The 21,542-nt window shown below is 38.5% G+C and overlaps 1 protein-coding gene and 2 non-coding genes across 3 annotated transcripts in view; all 3 read left to right on the top strand.

The window, feature by feature from the left end:
• The first annotated feature begins 13 nt into the window (after positions 1–13).
• Positions 14–21,542, top strand: part of EIF3A (eukaryotic translation initiation factor 3 subunit A) — a 35,914-nt gene continuing 14,385 nt past the window's right edge. The window contains exons 1-13 of the mRNA XM_047826142.1: positions 14–210; positions 6,682–6,872; positions 7,039–7,175; positions 7,593–7,756; positions 9,806–10,005; positions 11,864–12,072; positions 13,779–13,950; positions 17,545–17,649; positions 18,031–18,129; positions 19,271–19,387; positions 19,889–20,074; positions 20,588–20,935; positions 21,365–21,469. Of these exons, the coding sequence (XP_047682098.1) occupies positions 162–210; positions 6,682–6,872; positions 7,039–7,175; positions 7,593–7,756; positions 9,806–10,005; positions 11,864–12,072; positions 13,779–13,950; positions 17,545–17,649; positions 18,031–18,129; positions 19,271–19,387; positions 19,889–20,074; positions 20,588–20,935; positions 21,365–21,469 (2,082 nt within the window). The 5' untranslated portion in view covers positions 14–161. The remainder of the gene's footprint in view (positions 211–6,681; positions 6,873–7,038; positions 7,176–7,592; positions 7,757–9,805; positions 10,006–11,863; positions 12,073–13,778; positions 13,951–17,544; positions 17,650–18,030; positions 18,130–19,270; positions 19,388–19,888; positions 20,075–20,587; positions 20,936–21,364; positions 21,470–21,542) is intronic.
• Positions 17,759–17,892, top strand: LOC125148536 (small nucleolar RNA SNORA19). The gene has a single exon (XR_007145615.1). It is a non-coding gene; the product is annotated as a small nucleolar RNA SNORA19 (small nucleolar RNA).
• Positions 18,808–18,937, top strand: LOC125148535 (small nucleolar RNA SNORA19). Its single transcript, XR_007145614.1, has one exon. It is a non-coding gene; the product is annotated as a small nucleolar RNA SNORA19 (small nucleolar RNA).

Genomic DNA, 21,542 nt, shown 5'->3' with positions numbered 1-21,542 from the left:
GCGGGGGTCACGTGGCTCTTTCCTTTCCGTCTCTGGCCGGCTGGGCGCGGGCGACTGCTGGCGAGGCGCGTGGAACCTCGCGCTGGTTCCCTTTCCTCTCCTCTCGCGGCCCGGGCCACCAAGGAGTTCGCTGACGCCGGTGAGCTGAGCCGCCCGCCAAGATGCCGGCCTATTTCCAGAGGCCGGAAAATGCCCTCAAACGCGCCAACGGTGAGTAGGGGATCGGGGCGCGCCGGGCTGGGTCGGCCCGAGGCCTCGGAGGTCGAGGGGCCCGGGCCTCCTTCTCCCTGCTCCGTCTCCCGTCTGCGGCTGCAGAGGTGGTCGATGAGACCTGTCTGCCGCCGTTCCAGCCTGTGGTTGGGCATGGTTTCCCTTCTCGCTCCTACCGACCGCCGTTGGGGGGGGTGGGAGGTGCGGAGCCGGGAACCGTCGCTCTGGGGGGGCCCTTCCTTCCCCCCGCCGCTTCCTGCTGCGTCTCAGGGGCCGCGGCCCCGGAGACAGGTCTACCGGGGCCTGGCCTCCTTAACCGCCCCCCCCCCCCCACCCCGTCCGCCTCCGCCCGGCTCCCCAGGCCGCCGGGCCCTCGGCTGCTTAGGCCCCGCGCCCCCAGCCGCCATCTGGGAGTGCCGGGGAGGAAGAAACATGGCTCCCTCCCGGGGACAATGCACGCGAGAACCTCGACTCCACCTCCTGCCGGCGCCGGGAGCCGGCCAGTCCCACCTCCCGCCCTCTCGCAGACACCTCCGCCCCCCAAATCCAGCGCCGGGCTTTGCTGGGTCAGGGTCCACTTAGCCTTTTCCCCAGTCACTATAGCTCTGCTTCGGGGACTCTGACCCAATTAACCGGTTGTCTGTTGTTTCCTGGCATTGATTATTCTCAGTCCCAGAGCCTATCCCAAATCACATGAAGTTGGAACATTGTTAAACCTGTAAGAGACTTCAAGTTCTTTCTTAAAGATAACGAAATTGAGGCCTACAGGGAGAATGCTTACCCAAGGTCACTCCGAGAGTTAGTTGTGGAGCCAGGAGACTAGAACCAAGGTCTCTAGACTTCCAGATGAGTTGCTTTTTTTCGCCACAGCGCTGCTGCCTGCGATTTTGATTTCCATGTGTTCTTATGCCACCGGCCCTTTCGCGAAAAGTTGTGCGTGTCTCGGTCTATTCAAGAGGCATTTATTACGTTCGCATCATGGGGGTGCAATGTATTATGCATGGCTCTGGTCTTTAAAAACTTTTTCGTTTAGAGTTTTTTAAGCCTAATAATTTCTAAGTGTGTAGGTAGTTGATAGTTCTTATTTCAACCCTTCCTGTACCCCAGGCAAGTTTCCAGTCTTATCTCATTTTGTAGGTGGATATACTGTGTCTCTTACAGTCCTTATGTTGGTGGAGCTTATTTTGTTAGCTTGTTTGGAAATTCCTCTTGTGGAAATGTCAATTTCAGTCGACACAAAATTGTTAGTGATCATCTGTCGGGGGTAAGGGTGCCTTCCTCACATGGTTATTTTAAAAGCAACAATTTGGGAGGGTGGTAAGAGTGTGAAATAGGATAATGCCACATTCTTTGGAATAGAGTAGAGTAATTGTTCTAAAAATCAGTTAAAAGTACAACTTAGATCTGATGACTGCTCATTTTAACCAGTGATCTAATGGTTAGGACAGGCAAGAATTAAGGACGTTAATTTATAGGAAAGAAACTCGGTGGAAATGGAGATTTATCACCAGAAGATGAACTGTAGCAAAGTTAGAATTTTTTTCTTACATTTAGAAACTTAGAAATCTATATTATGGTATACAAAATGACTTGGATTCAATTGCTACTGTAATTGCTATTGTAGATTTGTTCTACAGTTGTTTGCTTTACCAACAGGCATTTTTCCTTCTAATAGGCTGAAGCACTGTAATCTGGATAGCCTAAGTATTACACATTTGATGTGCTCCGGCCTTGTTGCTTTCATCACTCCTCCCTTTTGAATCCTCATATGAGTTTACTGTTTCGGTAATTCTTTAAATTAAAAGGGTTATCTCCTGTGTAATGAATCTTAAACCTCTTTTTCACGTTTTCTAAGTTGAAATAGCCTTGACTCATGAAGGGCAAGTTAGGGAAAGCATCTGAAATTAAAGTAGGCAAGATGAGAAAGGGGCACTGTGGGGGGGCTTTTATTTGTGTAGGTTTTTTAAAAGTCTGTACTGACTCCTTGCTGCAGCCCTTTTAAATTGTAGGATGGGTGTTACAGTAGAGAGAGGCCTTAGCTTTCAAGTAGTTAGTTCTGTACCTTTGATCTTGTGAATGAAAGATCCTGTCTGAAAGTGTCAAAGTGAGCTGAATGTGGATGGCACATGGCACCGCTTACAAAACTTTAAATAGGATCGTAAAAGCGCATTTCATTCCATGGAGATAATCTCATTTTATGTAAACGTTTTATCTATGACATTTGTAGCCTTAAACACATTTAGACCTTAATCCACTGCGTTACCGTAATAAAATGTGAGTATGTTTAAGTAGAATAGTTCTTCAAGTCACTCTGAGTCTGTAATTCAGAACCATTCCTTTGGAAACTATTATAGTAATCATTCAGGAAGATGAGAACTTGGCCTAAGCAGTTACAGACAAGAAATTTATACCCCAGAATCATTTGGAAAAAGACCCTTTTGCAGATTATGTTGTCAGTAGTGCAGAATTAATTGCTCCTGACCTTGTAACAACCTTATAATTTAGTTCTACCAGTGACTTATAAATAAAGTTATTAAACCCACAAATCGAGTAACATTATAGCTTATCTACTTGGTCTGTTGCCCAAATAAACTAGTAATGTTGAAGGGCCGACCTAAGCTTTTTCTTTTATAAATAGATACAGTTTGTCACTGTGTCTGAAAGGTAAGCTCAGCATGTCCACCCTCCTAGTAACAGTTCATGATGCTAGATTTTTATTTTTATTTCAAGAATATCAGTTTGGAAATGAACTTTTTTTTTTTTTTTAACATTGCAATAGAGCTTTTAATATGTGGTATGCCTTTCTAGCCTCAAAAAGTTTTTTTTTTCCCCTTACTAGAGAATTCATAGGAACTAAATTCTCCCTGTATGTGACTTCGGATAAAGACAGGAACTCACCCTCATGGACTATCATATCTGTTCCCATTCAGGTTTTTTCCCTTTAAAAATGTCCTTGCTTGGTATCCATGTTTGCTTTTTTCCCATGATGATGGTAGGGTGTCCTATAAAAATTATTTTTTAGTGCATTTGCTTTGTTTGAACCTATTGTTTCAGAGTTTGAAAGTGGAATTTGTAATAATAAATTCTGATTGGCTGTTTAGGAAGTGAAAAAAATCACTTTTCTATCCCTAAACAAGATTTTTTATTTTTTTATTTTTATTTTATTTTATTTTATTTTTAATGTTTATTTATTTTTGGGACAGAGAGAGACAGAGCATGAACAGGAGAGGGGCAGAGAGAGAGGGAGACACAGAATCGGAAGTAGGCTCCAGGCTCTGAGCCATCAGCCCAGAGCCCGACGCGGGGCTCGAACTCACAAACCGCGAGATCGTGACCTGAGCCGAAGTCGGACGCTCAACCGACTGAGCCACCCAGGCGCCCCTAGATTTTTTATTTTTTATAGTGACATTAAGACACCACACTCCCCTATTTAAAAATAAGAGATAGGGTAGGTAAATTATTTTTACATAGTTTATTATTTTGTCATCACCATCCCGGGCACAGTTCTCAACTTTAATTCTCTTTGTGCCTGTTCTGTGTTACAAGCATTTTGACAGTGTTTATATACTTAACAGTATAAGATTTAAATCCTCAGTGTAAGATTGGGAATTGGATATAATAGGTTGTTCTGGTGCTGATGCTGTGCTCTTTAATATGAATGCTAAATTTAACTAAAAACATTTACTTCCAAATTTTTGGGTGATAGAGACTTTTCTGTTAAATAATTGTTAAAAACACCTAAGGTACTGTTGGATTTTAGACGATAACCTTGTATGTATGCTCCAGTTTAAAGACTGTAACGTCCTCCCCTCAGAACAGGAAGGCTTAAAAAACAAAAAACACCCAGGAAAGGCTTAGTATTCTAACAAAGTATCTAGTTGTGTTACATCTTTGTTTCCTCTTACAAGGTGGTTTTTTTTTTTTTTTTTGGTTCTTTGTTTTTTTTGGTAATAGCATTGACTCAAATGAAAATGGACTTTTTCTCCTAACAGTACTATTCATGTTGACATTGACGTGAATTACTGAAGAGGGGTTTGTTTTCACTAACCTATGAAGAATAGGGCTTAATATGATATGGGAAGACACAGGCTATCCTTTAAAGATAAGAATTTCAGTATATTTTGTGATTTGTTGCAAACTTCATAATATACCAGAGTTGGAATATTGTTTGTAGTTTTCCTGGAGGAAGGAACGTTCAGAAGCAGCATTCCTGAAAGATGTGATAGTTGGGAGAAAAATTACTTACTAAATCTGTAAATCTGGTAAAATTCCCAAATAAGCAGTGTTTCTGCCAGTTGTTTGCCTAGCACAGTTACATGATAATGCTGTACGCTGTTTGGTTAACTCTTAAAAATAATTCTTTGTCAAAGATTTTTTTCTTAAAAAAAAAAAAACAAACAGGTTAGAGTGGGAGAGAGCCAAAGCATAAGAGACTGTTAAAAACTGAGAACAAACTGAGGGTTGATGGGGGGTGGGAGAGAGGAGAGGGTGGGTGATGGGTATTGAGGAGGGCACCTTTTGGGATGAGCACTGGGTGTTGTATGGAAACCAATTTGACAATAAATTTCATATATTAAAAATAAAATATCATTTGACTACTTCAAAAAAAAGATTTTTTTTTTTTTTTTTTTTTTTTATTTATTTTTGGGACAGAGAGAGACAGAGCATGAACGGGGGAGGGGCAGAGAGAGAGGGAGACACAGAATCAGAAACAGGCTCCAGGCTCTGAGCCATCAACCCAGAGCCCGACGCGGGGCTCGAACTCACGGACCGCAAGATCGTGACCTGGCTGAAGTCGGACGCTTAACCGACTGCGCCACCCAGGCGCCCCAAAAAAAAGATTTTTTTCTTAGGAAAATAGTGATTTTTAACAATAGGGATGTAGTGTTTTAAGATCTTTTTTAATAGTGTTAATTAGTGTTTTGGTTCCCCAAAGTATGTTTCAAATGTTCAGTGAAAAGATTTTTTCTTTGTGAAATTTGTTAATTACTGAATTTTAAGTTGAACATAACCAAATGACTTAGGTTAAATAGCCTTCCCCTTCCCTCAGTTTACTAAGTTTTGTGCAAAAGTAAATAAAGTAAAAGATGAGAAAAAAGATAAATTTTAACCTTTGTCAGAAGTAATGTGATAGAGGACTCTCTGCTTTTGAGTGAATTTCAAAATGAGCAGTGTACATGAAACCTTAGATTGGAACTGGATTTTGAAATATTGCCACTTGCAGAGTGCCTTCAGGTTTAGGTGGTAGTAAATTCAGAAATGTGTAATTTTCTCTGGTGTACATTCTAAAATTTTTTTTATTTTTAAAAATAAACTTAATTTTAAAAGTTAGAGATTTACAGAATTATTGCAAAGATAGTACAGAGAATTCCCATATACACCATAACCTATTAATTTCTTCTGTCATTTTGGGACATTTATCACAACTAATGATCCAATACTGATAACATTATTAATGAAAGTCCATACTTTGCTCAGATTTCCGTAGCTCTCCCTCATGTCCTTCTCTGAATTCCAGAATCTCATCCAAGATACCATATTATATTTAGTCGTCCTGTTTCCTCAGACACTCTCCTCCTCCCCACCTTGGTTATGACAGTTTCTTAAACTTCCTTGTTGGTAACCTTGACAAATTTTGATGAGTACTGGTCAGGTATGTTGTAGAATGTCCCTCAATTGGGGTTTGTCTTAAGATTTTGCTCATGTTTAGGTTGGGATAAATAAATGGGAGAGATATTTCATAGATTGGAAGACTATTGTCAATTCTTCCAAATTTTGATATGTAGATTCATTAAATCTGAATGAAAATTCCAGTGAGCTATTTTGTAGATATTTACAAACTAATTGTGAGTTTATATGGAAAGGCAAAAGACTTAGTGAGCCAAACAATACAGAAGAACAAAGTTGGAGCCCTCCTACTACTTGGTTTGAAGACTTTACTATAAGTCCATGGTAATCAAGTCAGGGCGGTATTAGAAAAAGACTAGATACATTGCAATAGATGGTGATAAGAATAGAGAGCCCAGAAGTAGACCCACATAAATAGTCAATTGATCTTCAAGGAACAATATCTAATTGACTGTCTTATTGAGTCTAATGATCCTTTTGCCTAGAGCAGAAATTGTATCCACCAGATCATTGTGACTAAAGTCACATTTCACTTTTCTTTGTTTGCTGGGAGGAGATTTTTCTCTCTCATAACTTCAATTTTTGGAACATGGCAGTCATTTACAAGGGTTCGGTACAATGTAATTGAGTGAAATCTTTTTATCCATAGACCATATTTTGAGATAATACCAGTCTTCATTGTATTAAGTTGGGTAATTTCGGCACGGCTTTAAATGTCAAAAATAAGTGTGCTCTAAAAAGAGATGGTAGTGAGTTTAGAAATTAAAATAGCCAACTTAAGCAAGATTTATACTTTAGTATAGTATACATACCAATTTTAATTTTTCTGAATTACTTTTCCAGAATTTCTTGAGGTTGGAAAAAAGCAGCCTGCTTTGGATGTTCTTTATGATGTTATGAAAAGTAAGAAACACAGAACATGGCAAAAGATACACGAGCCAATTATGTTGAAATACTTGGAACTTTGTGTGGATCTTCGCAAGAGCCATTTGGCTAAAGAGGGATTATACCAGTATAAGAACATTTGTCAACAGGTATGAAAAGAGCTGGGTTTTATATTTTTAATAGTGCTTTAATGATTTTCAGAGAAGTTTACCTTTTAAAGGTAATATGCTTTTATGTCATAAAATTTGCTCTTAAAGCATTCTGTGGTTTGTTGAGAAGTGTTTTAAGGTTTTCTCTCTCTCCCTCTCTGGTTAGGTGAACATCAAATCTCTAGAGGATGTTGTTAGGGCATATTTGAAATTGGCAGAGGAAAAAACTGAAGCTGCTAAAGAAGAATCTCAGCAAATGGTCCTAGACATAGAAGATCTGGATAATATTCAAACTCCTGAGAGGTATGTAGGTTAAATTGCTAATTCTTTTTTTTTTTTTTTTTTTTTGCTAATACATTTTTGTCAATGTTTTTCTTTACATGTGTCTCCCTCATCCTCATTTGAAGTATAGATGTTTATTAGAAAGAATGCTTATCTTTGGAATTTTAACTGTCTAATAAGAAAGCCATACTATTCAGAATTCATAAAGGTGGCAAATTAACAACCTTCAGATAGTCAGATACTAATTTAAATGGTTGTCATATGGGTTGGGGATGCAAATACTTGAACACTTACATGGCATCTTTACAGTGTGCCCAAAGTTGTAAGAAGGATTCACACTTTCTTACACTGGTATCATTGTTGGTTTTGTTTTTTTTAATCTTAGGGCAAAGTAGGAAATCGTGTCTAAAATTGTTTTTAACTTAAATTTTTTTTTAGTGTTCTCCTAAGTGCTGTAAGTGGTGAAGACACTCAGGATCGTACTGACAGACTACTTTTAACTCCGTGGGTTAAATTCCTTTGGGAGTCATATAGACAGTGTTTGGACCTTCTTCGAAATAATTCTAGAGTAGAGCGTCTCTACCATGATATTGCCCAACAAGGTAAAATGAGAACTGATTTGAAAAGTTGACTTTTAGGAGAAGACTTTGCAAAAGATTGACAATTAAAGTTAACCTGTTTTTCTTCATCGTATTTATTTTATAGTTTTTATCCTCATTGAGAGATGGTTGGCATTCATTCAGATAGTAACTAAGTGACTACAAGAAGTTTGTTTTACTAGTTAGGGTAATTCTATATGAAATCCACTTCATGGATGTCTGAAAGACAAAGTCATTTTGGAATTTCCCAGGTGACTAGAAAAACAAATGTAACTTTTTGATTGCTTTCTGATAAATGTGACTTGTGCTTTTTGACGTTACCTACTGCATATATACTTAATCATGCCGTGGCTTTTTTTTTTTTTTTTAATGCTTATTTATTTTGAGAGAGAGAGTGTGAGCAGGAGAGGGGCAGAGAAGGAGAGAGAGAATCTCAAGCAGGCTCCACCAGCACAGAGCCTGATGTGGGGCTCGAACTCATAAACCCGTGAGATCATGACCTGAACCCAAATCAAAGAGTTGGCCATTCAACCAGCTGAGCCACCCAGGTTCCCCATGTAAGGGTTTCTAAGGTCTTTTTAAGCTCTGGGCTTCTGTGATTCCTTGAAAAATGCATATTTTTATTTTCTTAAACAGTATTACTGAACATAGAAATAAGTCATCTTGATGACTCTGGATCATCTTAAAAGGTATCCAGCTGTCATAGTGCATATACAGTTGACACTTGAACAGCTTGGGGTGGGGGGGTAGAGGTGCAGACTGAAACACCCCTTTGACCCCACTCATGCACCGTTGATCTGCCTGTGATTTGCCTATCCCAAAACGTAACTATAGCCTACTGTTGACCAGAAACCTTGCTGGTAACATAAACAGTTGATTAACACATTTTGTACGTTATATGTGTTATATACTGTATTCTTAAGGTAAACTAGAGAAAAGAGAAGGTTAAAATTATTGAAAAAATCCACATGTAAGTGGATCCATACAGTTCAAACCCTTGTTCAAGGGTTACCTGAACTTTCAGTCCTAAAGAGCTGCATCAAGTCTGTTATCTTAATCTCGTGTCTTGTCTTTACTGTCACTTATCTTGCTCTTAATGGAGCTTTCTAACTGTATACAAAAGGGGTATGTGTGACTTGAGAGTAGCTTTTGACTTGTTCTTACTTTGGCCTTAGTACAACCTTATGTTGCCATTCTTCTCACTATGGGGATGATTGGCATTTGTTTTATCAAGTTGTAAGTGACTTTAAGGAATATTTTACCAAAAAAAAATACTGTAGGGGCACCTGACTGGTTCCATTGGTAGAGTATATGACTCTTGATCTCAGGGTTGTAAGTTGGAGCCCCATATTGGGTGTGGAGATTACTTCATAAATAAATGCTTATAAAAATATTTTACTAAGAGTATTACAACTTCTGTTTTATTTATATAGCATGTGTGAATTTTCATTTAAGACAAGTAAACTTGGGCTTTTTGCTAACTACTGATACATAAATGTTAACTTGAAGTTAAACTGCATCCCTTCATTTTGGGCCTATTGAAATAGAAATGCTCTCTCTCTTTTTTTTTTTTTTAGGGCAAAGGGATTCTGAAAAAATTGTTATATTGCATATATGACAGTAGAAAATTATTTTAATGACAGAGCAAGTAGTTACGGTATACATCTATGTACACAGTTGAAATCAGGTTATCATAAGCCCAAATTTTGTTAGATAAGAAGGCTCTTTGTATTCCAGGCTAGAATTTTTTGTTCTTTTAGGATTTGAAGTGGTAGGTGTTTGAAAGGTGAGTCCCTCCTACACTTCAATTGAATAGCTTCCCATTTGTAAACTCTCCCAGAATCCCAGAAACAAATTTTAGTCCTAGGCCAGGACTATGTCCAGTAGATGGTCAGGACACAAGTGACGAATGACCTTGATCATTTCTGAAGACTGATTATAAGTTTGGGTAAATCTTGTTAAAATAACTGATTTCAGTATTTGAAATAAAACTTATTCACATACTTGTTGATGGTGGAAAGTACCTAATATATTTTATAATTATGTCTATAGCTTTCAAATTCTGCCTCCAATACACCCGTAAGGCTGAATTCCGTAAGCTTTGTGACAATTTGAGAATGCACTTGTCACAGATTCAACGCCACCATAACCAAAGTACAGCAATCAATCTTAATAATCCAGAAAGCCAGTCCATGCATTTGGAGACCAGGCTTGTTCAATTGGACAGTGCTATCAGCATGGAATTGTGGCAGGTACGTTGTGAACTACTATCTGTCTTTTGTAGTAACAGTAGCCCATGTTGTTATTATTTTCTTTAATGAGTATCTTTCTCTTGATACTTACTGGTTAATTTTAATCATTAATTGAAGAATTTAAGATCATCTGATGGATAACCAAGAGTTCTGAACAAGCAATCTCAGAATATCGTGGTTCTAGTTGCCTGCTGTGAAATGGGGGCCAAATGTGTGCTCTTTTGGGCCCAGTGGCTTTCCATATAAAACAGTTCATCCTCAGTGCTGCTCCAAGTGTGGTTCATTGCCTGGTGCCAGTCTGTGAACTACCAGATTGAAATAATTAGGAGAATATGCATTTACGAAGGGTTTTTTGGGGGGGAAGGATAGCAATTTCATGGTGATGGTGTGTGTGTGTTTTACTCTGTTTAGAAAAACTGAGCTTGTTTTTCAATTTTTGTAATAATTTTACTGTATTTTATAAAAGTATTGGTGGCAAAAGGTTGGAAATTAAAAATGAAATGAAACAAAACAAAACTTGTCCTTTGCTGTAGAGAATTGGAGAAGCGCACTGGATCGTCTCTCAGATTTCTTGGTGCTGCTTTGACTTAGTAAACATGCATGGGGAATATCCTACATGGGAGATCTCAGTGTGGTGCTGGGAGTCTTGCCCACTACTTGAGCTTTTTACACTAAGAATTGTGCAAAGACATTTTCACGTGATTTTGTAGTCACAACTTGAGACTTCTACATGTTTGACCAAAATATAAAATCTAATTGAAATTGCAAAGAAAGAGTGGTAGTTTTTTGAGCCAAGTGAAAATGTGATTTCCTGCTCTCCCAAAATATTTTCCATTTCTGTAGGGACACCCTTAAAATACTACCTGATGAAATAGGAAAAAGAGGTTCTATAGAAGGTAGACATACTCCTTATAGAACAAATGGATAGATAAGTAGAAAGAAGGAAGTAATACTCACATGTTATCACTCAGAAATAACCTCTATGTTTTGTTTTAATGTCCTTCTAGATATTTTTTCTGTATATCCCAAGTGGTATGATAATCACTGTTAAAAAAGAATTTTAAAGTCACATTTATTGATGTGTAAGTTACATCCAGCAAAACTCGCCCTGAAGTCTGACAAATGCAGTAACCACCATTATCAAGATGTAAAACATTTCCTCAAAACTGCCTTATGCCCCTTTGCACCCAACCCCTCCCTGATCCTTAAGATCCGCTGATCTGTTTTCTGTCAAAAGGATCAGATTTAATCATTAAAACGATCTATTATGGAAAAATTTGTAAGCATATAAAACCACGTTTGCAAGGGTACTTTGAAACATTTTTAGGACAGTCAATGGGATTTAAAAATAACCTTTGCAAATTAAACCATAGTTGGCAAAGTTGTCAAGATAGTCGTAGAATAGCTAACCTGGTTACTGTGTCAAGCTTTAGGCTGGGGCTGGTTGGCAGAAAGACTAAATAAAATTGAATTCTACAAAATTCTCTATAGGGCAGATAGATGTTTGTATAGATATTTGGCACTTTCTCAAAATACACCCCTGCTACTACTGTGAAAGAGACAGAAAGCAAAACACTGTGTTCTATACGTCAGCTGGCACATGTTCAAACCTGTGCCAGTTCAAACCTGTTCTGTCTAATTTTAAGAAGTTTAAGGATTTAGTATGTTTGTGATCATGGCAGTTTTGTGAGATACATCAGATACTAGATTATAGATGAATAAAAGGAACCACACATAAAGGGATTTTACTTCCCACTTTTATTCTTCAGTGTTTTGTGTTTTAGGTTTCATGAAGAGATTTGGATTAGATTTTTTGTTCGTTTAGAATGCAGTGACTAATTTATACTCCTAATTTTAGGAAGCGTTCAAAGCTGTGGAAGATATTCATGGACTATTTACCTTGTCTAAAAAACCACCTAAACCTCAGTTGATGGCAAATTACTATAACAAAGTCTCGACTGTGTTTTGGAAATCTGGAAATGCTCTTTTTCATGCATCTACACTCCATCGTCTTTACCATCTATCCAGAGAAATGAGAAAGAATCTTACACAGGAAGAAATGCAAAGGTAAGAATGTTGAAGTCAGATAATATTGAAAGTATGAAACAAATATCTCCTACTAAATGGCATGGTTCCAGGTTAGGGTTTCTCAGCTTCTACACTGTTGACATTTGGGGCTGGATCATTTTCTGTTCTAGGGGACTATGCACGAAGGATGTTTTGGAGCATCCCTAGTTTACCAGATGCCAGTAGCAGTTCTTCCCTTCTATCAGAAATGTCTCTGGACATTGTTGTTCTTTGGTAGTAGCAAAAACCTGATGGAGAAAATTGAATATTAGGAAAGACAGTGTTATGGTATGAGCTTTCTATCCATAAGTGGTATTTAGAATCTAGTTTTAGAACAAATAAGAGAATTAAAAAAATAAATGCTGCCATCATGCCTGATTATAAGACATTGACTGAGTGTGTGTTTGAACATAAAAAAAGGGTCTATGACTTAGCAATCTAAAGACCACTTTTTTCCTTTAGCATCACATGTAACCTATTTTCTTCCAGTCAAATATATATATTTTTTAACGTGTTTTGGTTGGACTCCGGCAGCTCACACACCACTCTTTTCTCTTATTGGCAGACCATGTTATTTTGGCCTCCTTAATTCTTTATGTATACCAAATTGTTTTTCTTTTACCTTTACAGCAATACACGGAACCAACTAAATTAATTTTTCTAGTATATTTTCTTTGAAAGTCTTGAGGACAGTGTTCACTCATTGTCCTTCATGTAATCCGTGTCTGTTTGAGATTAAAAAAAAAAACCAACAAAACAAAACTTGGTTTCCTTTAAGGTACCTATGTACCATCCCTTTATTTTTATTTATTTAGTTTTTTTTTTTTTTACATTTATTTATTTTTGAGAGACAGAGACAGCGTATGAACAGGGGAGGGGCAGAGAGACAGGGAGACACAGAATCTGAAGTAGGTTCCAGGCTCAGCGCTGTCAGCACAGAGCCCTTGCAGGGTTCGAACCCGTGAACCGTGAAATCATGACCTGAGCCGAAGTCGGCCGCTTAACCGACTGAGCCACCCAGGCGCCCCAGTACCATCCCTTTAGAAACTGCTGTAATAGTATTATAATAGTAAGTATTAGGCTATGTAGCTCTATGTACATTATTTTGTTTAATCTTTACAATAGCCTCATGACTCAAAAAATTGCCTTAGGTTTCAGTCTTGGAAATGGTGAGGCTGCGATTCTGACCCTTCACCCTTTAGCTCCAGAGCCCACTATCCTTAATGTAATACGGTGATCTGAATTCAACCTGACTTGCCTCTTGTGTTTTAAGGAAGCTAAGATTTCTCTCCACCACACGTCCTCCCAACACTCCTGTTGTGTTCACTGACATTCTTTGTAAATTTCCACCCCTTTCTTAGTGTCATTTTTCTTAGCTTTTAAAGCTGCCTTGTTTTTCTAAGGAAGCATGGGATATACAAAGGTATCTATTCTACATTTTAACCTCCCAGTCTTTTTCTATAGCTGGAAAATATTGACAGTAGTAAGTGGGTAGATGAAGTTCTGATTCTCCCAAGTACTCATTTTAGTATGGCCCATTTCTCTTAATTTCCTGTTTTGATGAATAATATGTATGAATATAGTCCACCAAAGGTGGTGTACATATTCTGTCACTGGCATATCTTACGAAATGATTAAAGAGAAGTGTCTTTCTTTATGTCAGGTAACATTTATGAATGTAACAGATTTGTGATTTTGTTCTCCAGAATGTCTACTAGAGTCCTTTTGGCCACTCTTTCCATCCCTATTACCCCTGAGCGTACTGATATTGCTCGACTTCTGGATATGGATGGCATTATAGTCGAAAAACAACGTCGCCTTGCAACGCTGCTAGGTCTTCAAGCCCCACCAACACGAATTGGCCTTATTAACGATATGGTTGGTATAAGTTCGAGCATTCTTACAGCTCAGAATAGGAAATTTATGGTCAGGGTTTACAATTTGTGCCAGGTGGTTCTGATGAATGGACTGTTTTGAGAACTGCTGGTGTAAGTCAGCACAGTGTTCCTTTAAGGTGATTCCTCTGTAGGGGGTGGACTGAAGTTACATTTGATGTAGTAGGTGAGAGTTGGACTACCTCTGAGGAATAATGTGGACCACTCAGTAAGAGACAAGGTAATGATGGGTAAGGTTCATGGCTTACTTCAGAGGGCTGCAGGAAAACTAACCAAGCTGACAGATGGTAGAAATGGGGTGATGAGTATAGGAATGAATGTGAAGTTGATTAGGCCTGATTCTGGACAATGGGAATATTTCCAATTTTTCTTTCTCTTTTAATGTTTGTTTATTTTGAGAGAGAGAGAGCACAGTTACGAGACCATGAGCTGGGGAGGGGTAGAGAGAGAAAGAACCCCAAGTAGGCTGTGCAGAGCTCAATGCAAGCCTCGATCCCATGACCATGAGATCATGACCTGTGGCGAAACTCAAGAGTTGGAAGCTTAATTGACTGACTCACGAAGGCACCCCATGAAGTACTTTTTAAAATGCAGATTTCTTAAAAAAATAAAAAATAAAAAATAAATAAATAAATAAAATGCAGATTTCTAGGGATGCCTGGCTGACTCAGTCTTCTGAGAAGAGCATGTGACTCTTGATCTTGGGGCTGTAAGTTTGAGCAACACGTTAGAGATTACTTAAATAAAACTTAAAAAAATGTAGATTTCTAGGTTGTACCCAGTACCTACACCAATCAATTTCAGAATATGGAGCCTAAGGTTGGTGTATCTTTAAAATGTTTATGTTGATGGACTTTTGCATTCACTGGAAATTAGCATGTGAGTGTGTATTATTTTCTTAATGTTTATTTATTTTGAGAGAGAGAAAGAGAGAATATGCTCCACGGGGGAGGGGCAGAGAGAGAGGGAGAGAGAGAATCCCAGTTTCGGGGCTCAATCTCAAGAATCACAAGACTGGGACCTGAGCCCAAACCAAGAGTCTGCTGCTTAACTGACTGAGCCACCCAGGCGCCCCTTGCATGTGTGTATTACATGCCAGGCAATTAAGATTTACAACTTTAGGTTTTAGAGAGTCTGACTCACAATAGTCAGACTTAGTAGTTACTGTAATATAATAGCCCAGTAAATTACTTTGGAACAAGAGAAATAGAGGGACAGTTGCTAGAGAAGAGGCTTTGCTTTTCTGGCAGAACCCGTTAAGTAAGAACTAATCAGTTTTCTATGTAGCAACACTTTTCCCTTGGAACACTTTTCTGTAACAGTAGGAAGGCAGATTCCCTTTGTTGTCAGTTTTTATTTTTATTTGTTTGCTTGAGAGAGAGAGTGAGAACTGTGTGTGCAAGCAGGGGGAGGGGTGGGGAGAGAGAGAGTCCCAAAGCATTGTGGAGCCCGACGTGGGGCTCGATTTCGCAAACCGGAGATTGTGACCTGAACTAGGAGTCAGATGCATAACTGACTAAGCCCCCCTGGTGCCTGTTGTAAGCTTTTAACAAGAACTTAATCTGCAAAACAGCACTTCTCTGTCTCTGTATGCCTCCATGTTTTATTTTGTTGCCACTGGCCACAGGTCACTTTGTGTTTTGACGAGTTTTTGTGGGACTTAGAATTAAGTGAATAAAATGATAGCATTTTCTTTGGGAAGAGATCTTACTAGCAAGTAGTGTAAAAAAATTTTTTTTTTATTTTAAAATACTGAACAAGTGTTTAAACCGGAAAGAGAGTCCATATCTCTTGAACTTTTATCTACATACCTAACACACACCTTGATGTTAAAGTTGGTGTCTTACACTGGTTTGTTTATCATTGTTGGAGAGCTTTCGGCCAGCAGCCAGGACATCCAGACTTGGGTCCTTATTGTGCCCATAGACAGGTATAAAAGTTTATGAGAACGGTATAGGTTGGTATCAGGTCAGTAGATTAGCTGGCTGTCAGTGGGCATTTATATAAGTCTTTATGAGTTCACCATACATTCAAGATTGAGATCTGAGCTTTGAACTCCTATAACTGAATTTGTAAACACCAAGAGAATGATTTTTCTAAATTTATTTTTTAATGTTTATTTATTTTTGAGAGAGAGGCAGAGCACGAGCGGGGGAGGGGCAGAGAGAGAAGGAGCCACAGAATATGAAGCCGGCCTCAGGCCCTTGAGTTGCCAGCACAGAGCCAGACGTGGGCCTCGAACCCACGAATCGCGAGATCGTGGCCTGAGCCGAAGTCAGATGCTTTACCGACTGAGCCAGGCACCCCGAGAATGATTCTCTTATCTCAGGAACATATTCAGATTAACCAGAGTTCATAAGCAACTCGTTCTTAGATCAGAAAGCCGATTATAAATCTTAGAAATGTTTTAACAGATTACAGTAGCCCATGGTAGCATATCTCCTCTTTGGGGAAAAGGGTGCTAAATGGAGAATCTAGAATAATTTGATAGGAATACAATTACAGCTGGGAGAATTTTATTTGAATGCTTATACCACACCACACTTAATTTCAATAAAGGCACTTGTGAGGGAGGTACATTCCAGAAATGTGGAAATCAGTCGTGCACCCATTTTGGATAGGAGGTAGACTAGAGTGCTCATGTGTGGGGATAGGATCTGCTGTCATTTGCCTCAGTCTTGCGACCAGTCTTGTGGCTACACACGCAATCCTGCAATCCTGTGCTTGCAAGTCTTGCTGTGTCTCTGCAGGTAGTCTGCTGTCTTTGGGTTTGCAGTTCCCCACATGTAAAGGGTAAAGGTCCGTGTGCATTATATATTCTAGTTTATAGTTTAGGTAAGGTATGATTTAATTATGGGCAGTTTTGAGGTTTATAAAGTTTGGCCATTTTTTGTCTCCCTTTTTAAGAAAAGTTATTCAGGTGGCACCCTTAGTTGAGTTTTAGTCACATATAAAAATATGATTGGGTACATTCTCATGAGGTGGTTTATAGTCCTCACTCCCCATGCCCCCCAAAATAGCCACTTGCCCTGATATGCGACACCACACATAAATTTGCCTGTGTACTTTATGTGAGATTTGAGGTTCACATAAATGCAGTATGTTAAATTCTTGTGAGATTTATTCACATGTGTGTAGCTTTTTTTTCTTCGATCATTTCTGTATAAGAACCTATCCCTGTTTGTCCTGAGTTTTTTCTAATAGGGGCTTTTATGAATAGTGCTGGCATGGTAATTTTTGTGTGGTACAGTAATTTGTGAACTGTGGGATTTTACTTATTGCTGGTAATTAGGTTGGCCACACTAGTTGTCTTTGTAAATATTTTGTTGGTTTAGAGTTTTTATATCCTTATTAAGCTCTTGGGAGACTTTTCACTGTAGATAGATACATAATTTAGGGTAAGAGACCCAAGTGTAGTTTTCTTTTAGAGTCCTCTGGTAAATTTAAAGAGGATTGAGGCTGGTCTTTCAGACACTTTCTAGATCTCCAATCCTGTATTTTTCTTCTTTGTATTCAATTCAGTTGGGAATTTAGTTGGAAAATTTCCTTCAGCAGTTAAACCTTTTGTTCATTGTAGGTCAGATTCAATGTATTGCAGTATGTTGTTCCCGAAGTGAAAGACCTTTACAATTGGCTGGAAGTAGAATTTAACCCGCTAAAACTCTGCGAGAGAGTCACAAAGGTAAGGCTTAGTGTTCTAGTTTTGGTTATATGACCTTTGCTAGCTGGCCTTTTTTCAGGTTGTATTTATACTGAGGAGAGAGAAGTATTGTCCTCTGTGTTTAAATTCAGTGCACATTTCATTGTCTTTTTTTCTTTATGTTAAGGGAAAAGATATTTCTGATGTGCTAAATAAATAAGCCTTTGGAGGTAAATTAGCAGCATGGCTAATTTAGTCATTGCTGTCAGTCACCTTCAGACAAGCATCAACATAGTTTTGTATTACATTTGTATTTCCCTGCACTGTGATGTTTCTGTATGTTAAAAAAAAAATGAAAAACTTCATAAATGTTTTACTGCTATTAGAAAGTATGATCTGTTTTCAATGTAATGGACTTTACAGGTTCTAAATTGGGTTAGGGAACAACCTGAAAAGGAACCAGAGTTGCAACAGTATGTCCCACAGCTGCAAAACAACACCATACTTCGTCTTCTGCAGCAGGTAAACATTTTTAAATAAATGTTTTATTTAGAACTGGAATTTCTCCCCTTGATTGTTTTTATCACAACACTAAAAAATTGAGGAATGGCCTAGGATTTGAACTCCTCACCAAATTCTATCCTTGCCAAAATTAGTCTTAATTTATTTGATTTGAAAAACAATATTTTACGTATAATTTGTAGTTTTTTTCTCCTTTATCGTTGAACACTATCTACGTACATTTCTCCTCATTAGTAGTGTAAATCTAATTCAACACCTACATGGTTTTAAATTGTCTAAAGGGTACTGTGATTTATTCAGACTCTACCGATGGAAATCCGTATTTCTAGGGGTTTTTCTGCTATTAGAAAATGTTGTAGCAGTGAACATTTCCATACATGTGTCTTTACGTACTTCTGTGACTTTGTGTAATATCAGAAGTGGAATTAGTCACAGAGTTTACACATTTAAAGCTTTAATAGCTCTTCAAGAGATTCAGTTAGTGAACCCTCCTACCTGTGGTGAGTGGGGAAGCCTTTTCTCTTACTAACGCTATTTATTGTTAGTCTTTTAACATACTTTAGGCTGACTTATGTAAGTTTGAATATTAGGGTTTATAATATGGCTTAAATGTTCCTGTTTTGTCTTCCATTTGTTTCATTGGGAGGGGGCTTTTACTGTATTTTCACTTCAGTATTTATGCACATTTCATTGGCCTGCTTTCTTTTGTATATGTGAGCAGTGTTATTTCTTATGTGCTATACAAATAGTTGAAGGCTAATTAGCAGTATAACTAAATAGTAATGCTGCCAGTCTCCTTCAGACAAATAATTTTATTAAAAGTGTTCAGATGAATTAGGTAAGTAGCAGATCTCTACAAATATATGGCCATTCAGGGCTTTTTGTTTGATGAAACTAGGATTTGAAAGGATTATGCTTTTGAGGAATGGTATAATGTGATGGTTCAGAGCATAGCTTTTGGGGTTGATAGCTTTGAATTGTGATTCCAACTCTAGCAGTGTAGTGTTAACAGTTAACTTTGAGCTTCAACTTAACTTCTCTGGGAAATGGACATAGGTTCTACTCATAGTTGTGTAAGACTGCACATAAAAATGCTGAATAAATTATAGCTATTACTGCTAACCTTGTGTCCTTTATGCAGGTGGCACAGATTTATCAGAGCATTGAGTTTTCCCGTTTGACTTCTCTGGTTCCTTTTGTTGATGCTTTCCAACTGGAACGGGCTATAGTAGATGCTGCCAGGCACTGTGATCTGCAGGTATGTGCTGGAAGGGACACCGAGGTAGAAGGCCTTTAAGGACTAAAAAACACCTATCCTTTGTTTCTCGCAGTTTTTGGTTCAGTGGCACCATTTTAAAGTTGTACTGAATGGGTTTTCTAGCTTTTGTATTTAACATTCTTAATGTTTTCTCATATTCATTTGAAATTTTTTTATCAAAAGTTACTTATTTGTGGGGCGCCTGGGCGCCTCAGTCAATAGGGCGTCTGACTCGGCTCAGGTCATGCTGTTGTAGTTCACGAGTTCAAGCCCTGTGTTGGGCTCTGTGCTGACGGTCGGAGCCTGGAGCCTGCTTTGGGTTCTGTGTCTCCCTCTCTCTCTGCCCCTCCCCTGTGCTCTGTCTCGTGTGCACACACGCTCTCTCTCTTTTCCTCTCACTCAAAAATAGACATTTAAGAAAATAATAAGGGACCCGTCTGTAGAATGATTTCGTATTTGTATATAGATGTAACTATTGATGAGGTTGTTTAATTTTCAAAGGTTCGTATTGACCACACTTCTCGGACCCTTAGTTTTGGATCTGATTTGAATTACGCTACTCGAGAAGATGCTCCAATTGGTCCTCATTTGCAAAGCATGCCTTCAGAACAGATCAGAAATCAGTTGACAGCGATGTCTTCAGTACTTGCAAAGGCACTTGAAGTCATTAAGCCAGCTCATATTTTGGTATGCATCTTGGGGAGAAATGAACTACAGAATCTTTCAGGGGCCCTTACGCTATGTCTTGCACAAAAAGGTTTGTTCGGGATGATGTCTGAGAAAAAGACTTTATTACATATTTCCTATTCAGTTGTATTTCTTAGTTTTGGTATTGTACCTATCACATATAAGAGGATATCCCCTCTTCACCCCCTCTGTGGGATTTTTCCTTCCTGCTTAACTTCTTTCTTTGTTAGTTTTGTTAGCCTTTCTCCTTGGCTTACATGCTATAAAGTAGATTTGGTGCAGAGAACAATGGACCTAGCAAATAAAGCTTCTTCAGATATGTCGCTGCTATTAAAGATTTTGTATAGGTCATAGTATTTGGTGCTGGGAGCTAGTAGCTTGAGTAACATCATCTCTGGTTATTAAATGCAGATATACGTAAGGGTAATAGGTCAGGATTATTTAGTAATTTTTTGGATGCCTAATACCCTGGTGTGTCATGTGATAATTTTTTTAATCCATTTATTTTGGAAGCAAGAGAAAGAAGAACAGCATCAGTTGGCTGTTACTGCATACCTTAAAAACTCCCGAAAAGAGCATCAGCGTATCCTGGCTCGCCGTCAGACAATTGAGGAAAGGAAAGAGCGCCTTGAGAGTCTCAATATTCAGCGTGAGAAGGAAGAATTGGAGCAGAGGGAAGCTGAACTTCAGAAAGTAAGGAAAGCCGAAGAAGAGAGGCTGCGACAGGAGGCAAAGGAGAGAGAGAAGGAGCGCATTTTACAGGAACATGAACAAATCAAAAAGAAAACTGTCCGTGAGCGTTTGGAGCAGATCAAGAAAACGGAACTGGGTGCCAAAGCGTTCAAAGACATTGATATTGAAGTATGTAGCTCACTACTTGTTACGGTCTTTGATCCACATTTCAGAAGCACAGTTCTTTACCAATTAGTGATTTACTTTGAGTAATCTGGTTATTTTCACTCGTTTGGTACAGCTGATTCATTAACTATAATCTGTGAAGTAAGCATTTGTTTTAAATGGCTCTGTGCAGTTTTTAGCCATTGTTAAAACAGAGTTGGGTACGTGCAGGTGGGCGGAATGAGAAGTAGATGTTAAGATTATGTTGTTTTTCCCTACACAGAAGTGGAAATATGGCTATTGTAAAACATTCTTACGTTGCCTAACTTTACCCGCTGGTAACACTTACTCATTGTATGAAAAGTAACTTAGGTTTTGATTTTAGAAAACATTGCTCCATACGCCTTTCTTCTATATTCTTATTAGTGATTGTGCGTTTGTAATACTTTACAGGATCTGGAAGAATTGGATCCGGATTTTATCATGGCTAAACAGGTTGAACAACTGGAGAAAGAAAAGAAGGAACTTCAGGAACGCCTGAAGAATCAAGAAAAGAAGGTGAATGAAAGGACTGGTTGGTAAACTTACAACATGTCAGGTTAACAGAAATTTCTTTCTTAAATACTTTTGT

Source organism: Prionailurus viverrinus, chromosome D2 (assembly GCF_022837055.1).
Source record: "Prionailurus viverrinus isolate Anna chromosome D2, UM_Priviv_1.0, whole genome shotgun sequence".
NCBI classification, from domain to species: domain Eukaryota; kingdom Metazoa; phylum Chordata; class Mammalia; order Carnivora; family Felidae; genus Prionailurus; species Prionailurus viverrinus.
The sequence above is the reverse complement of the archived record's forward strand: the minus strand, read 5'-3'. Positions and strand labels throughout refer to the sequence as shown.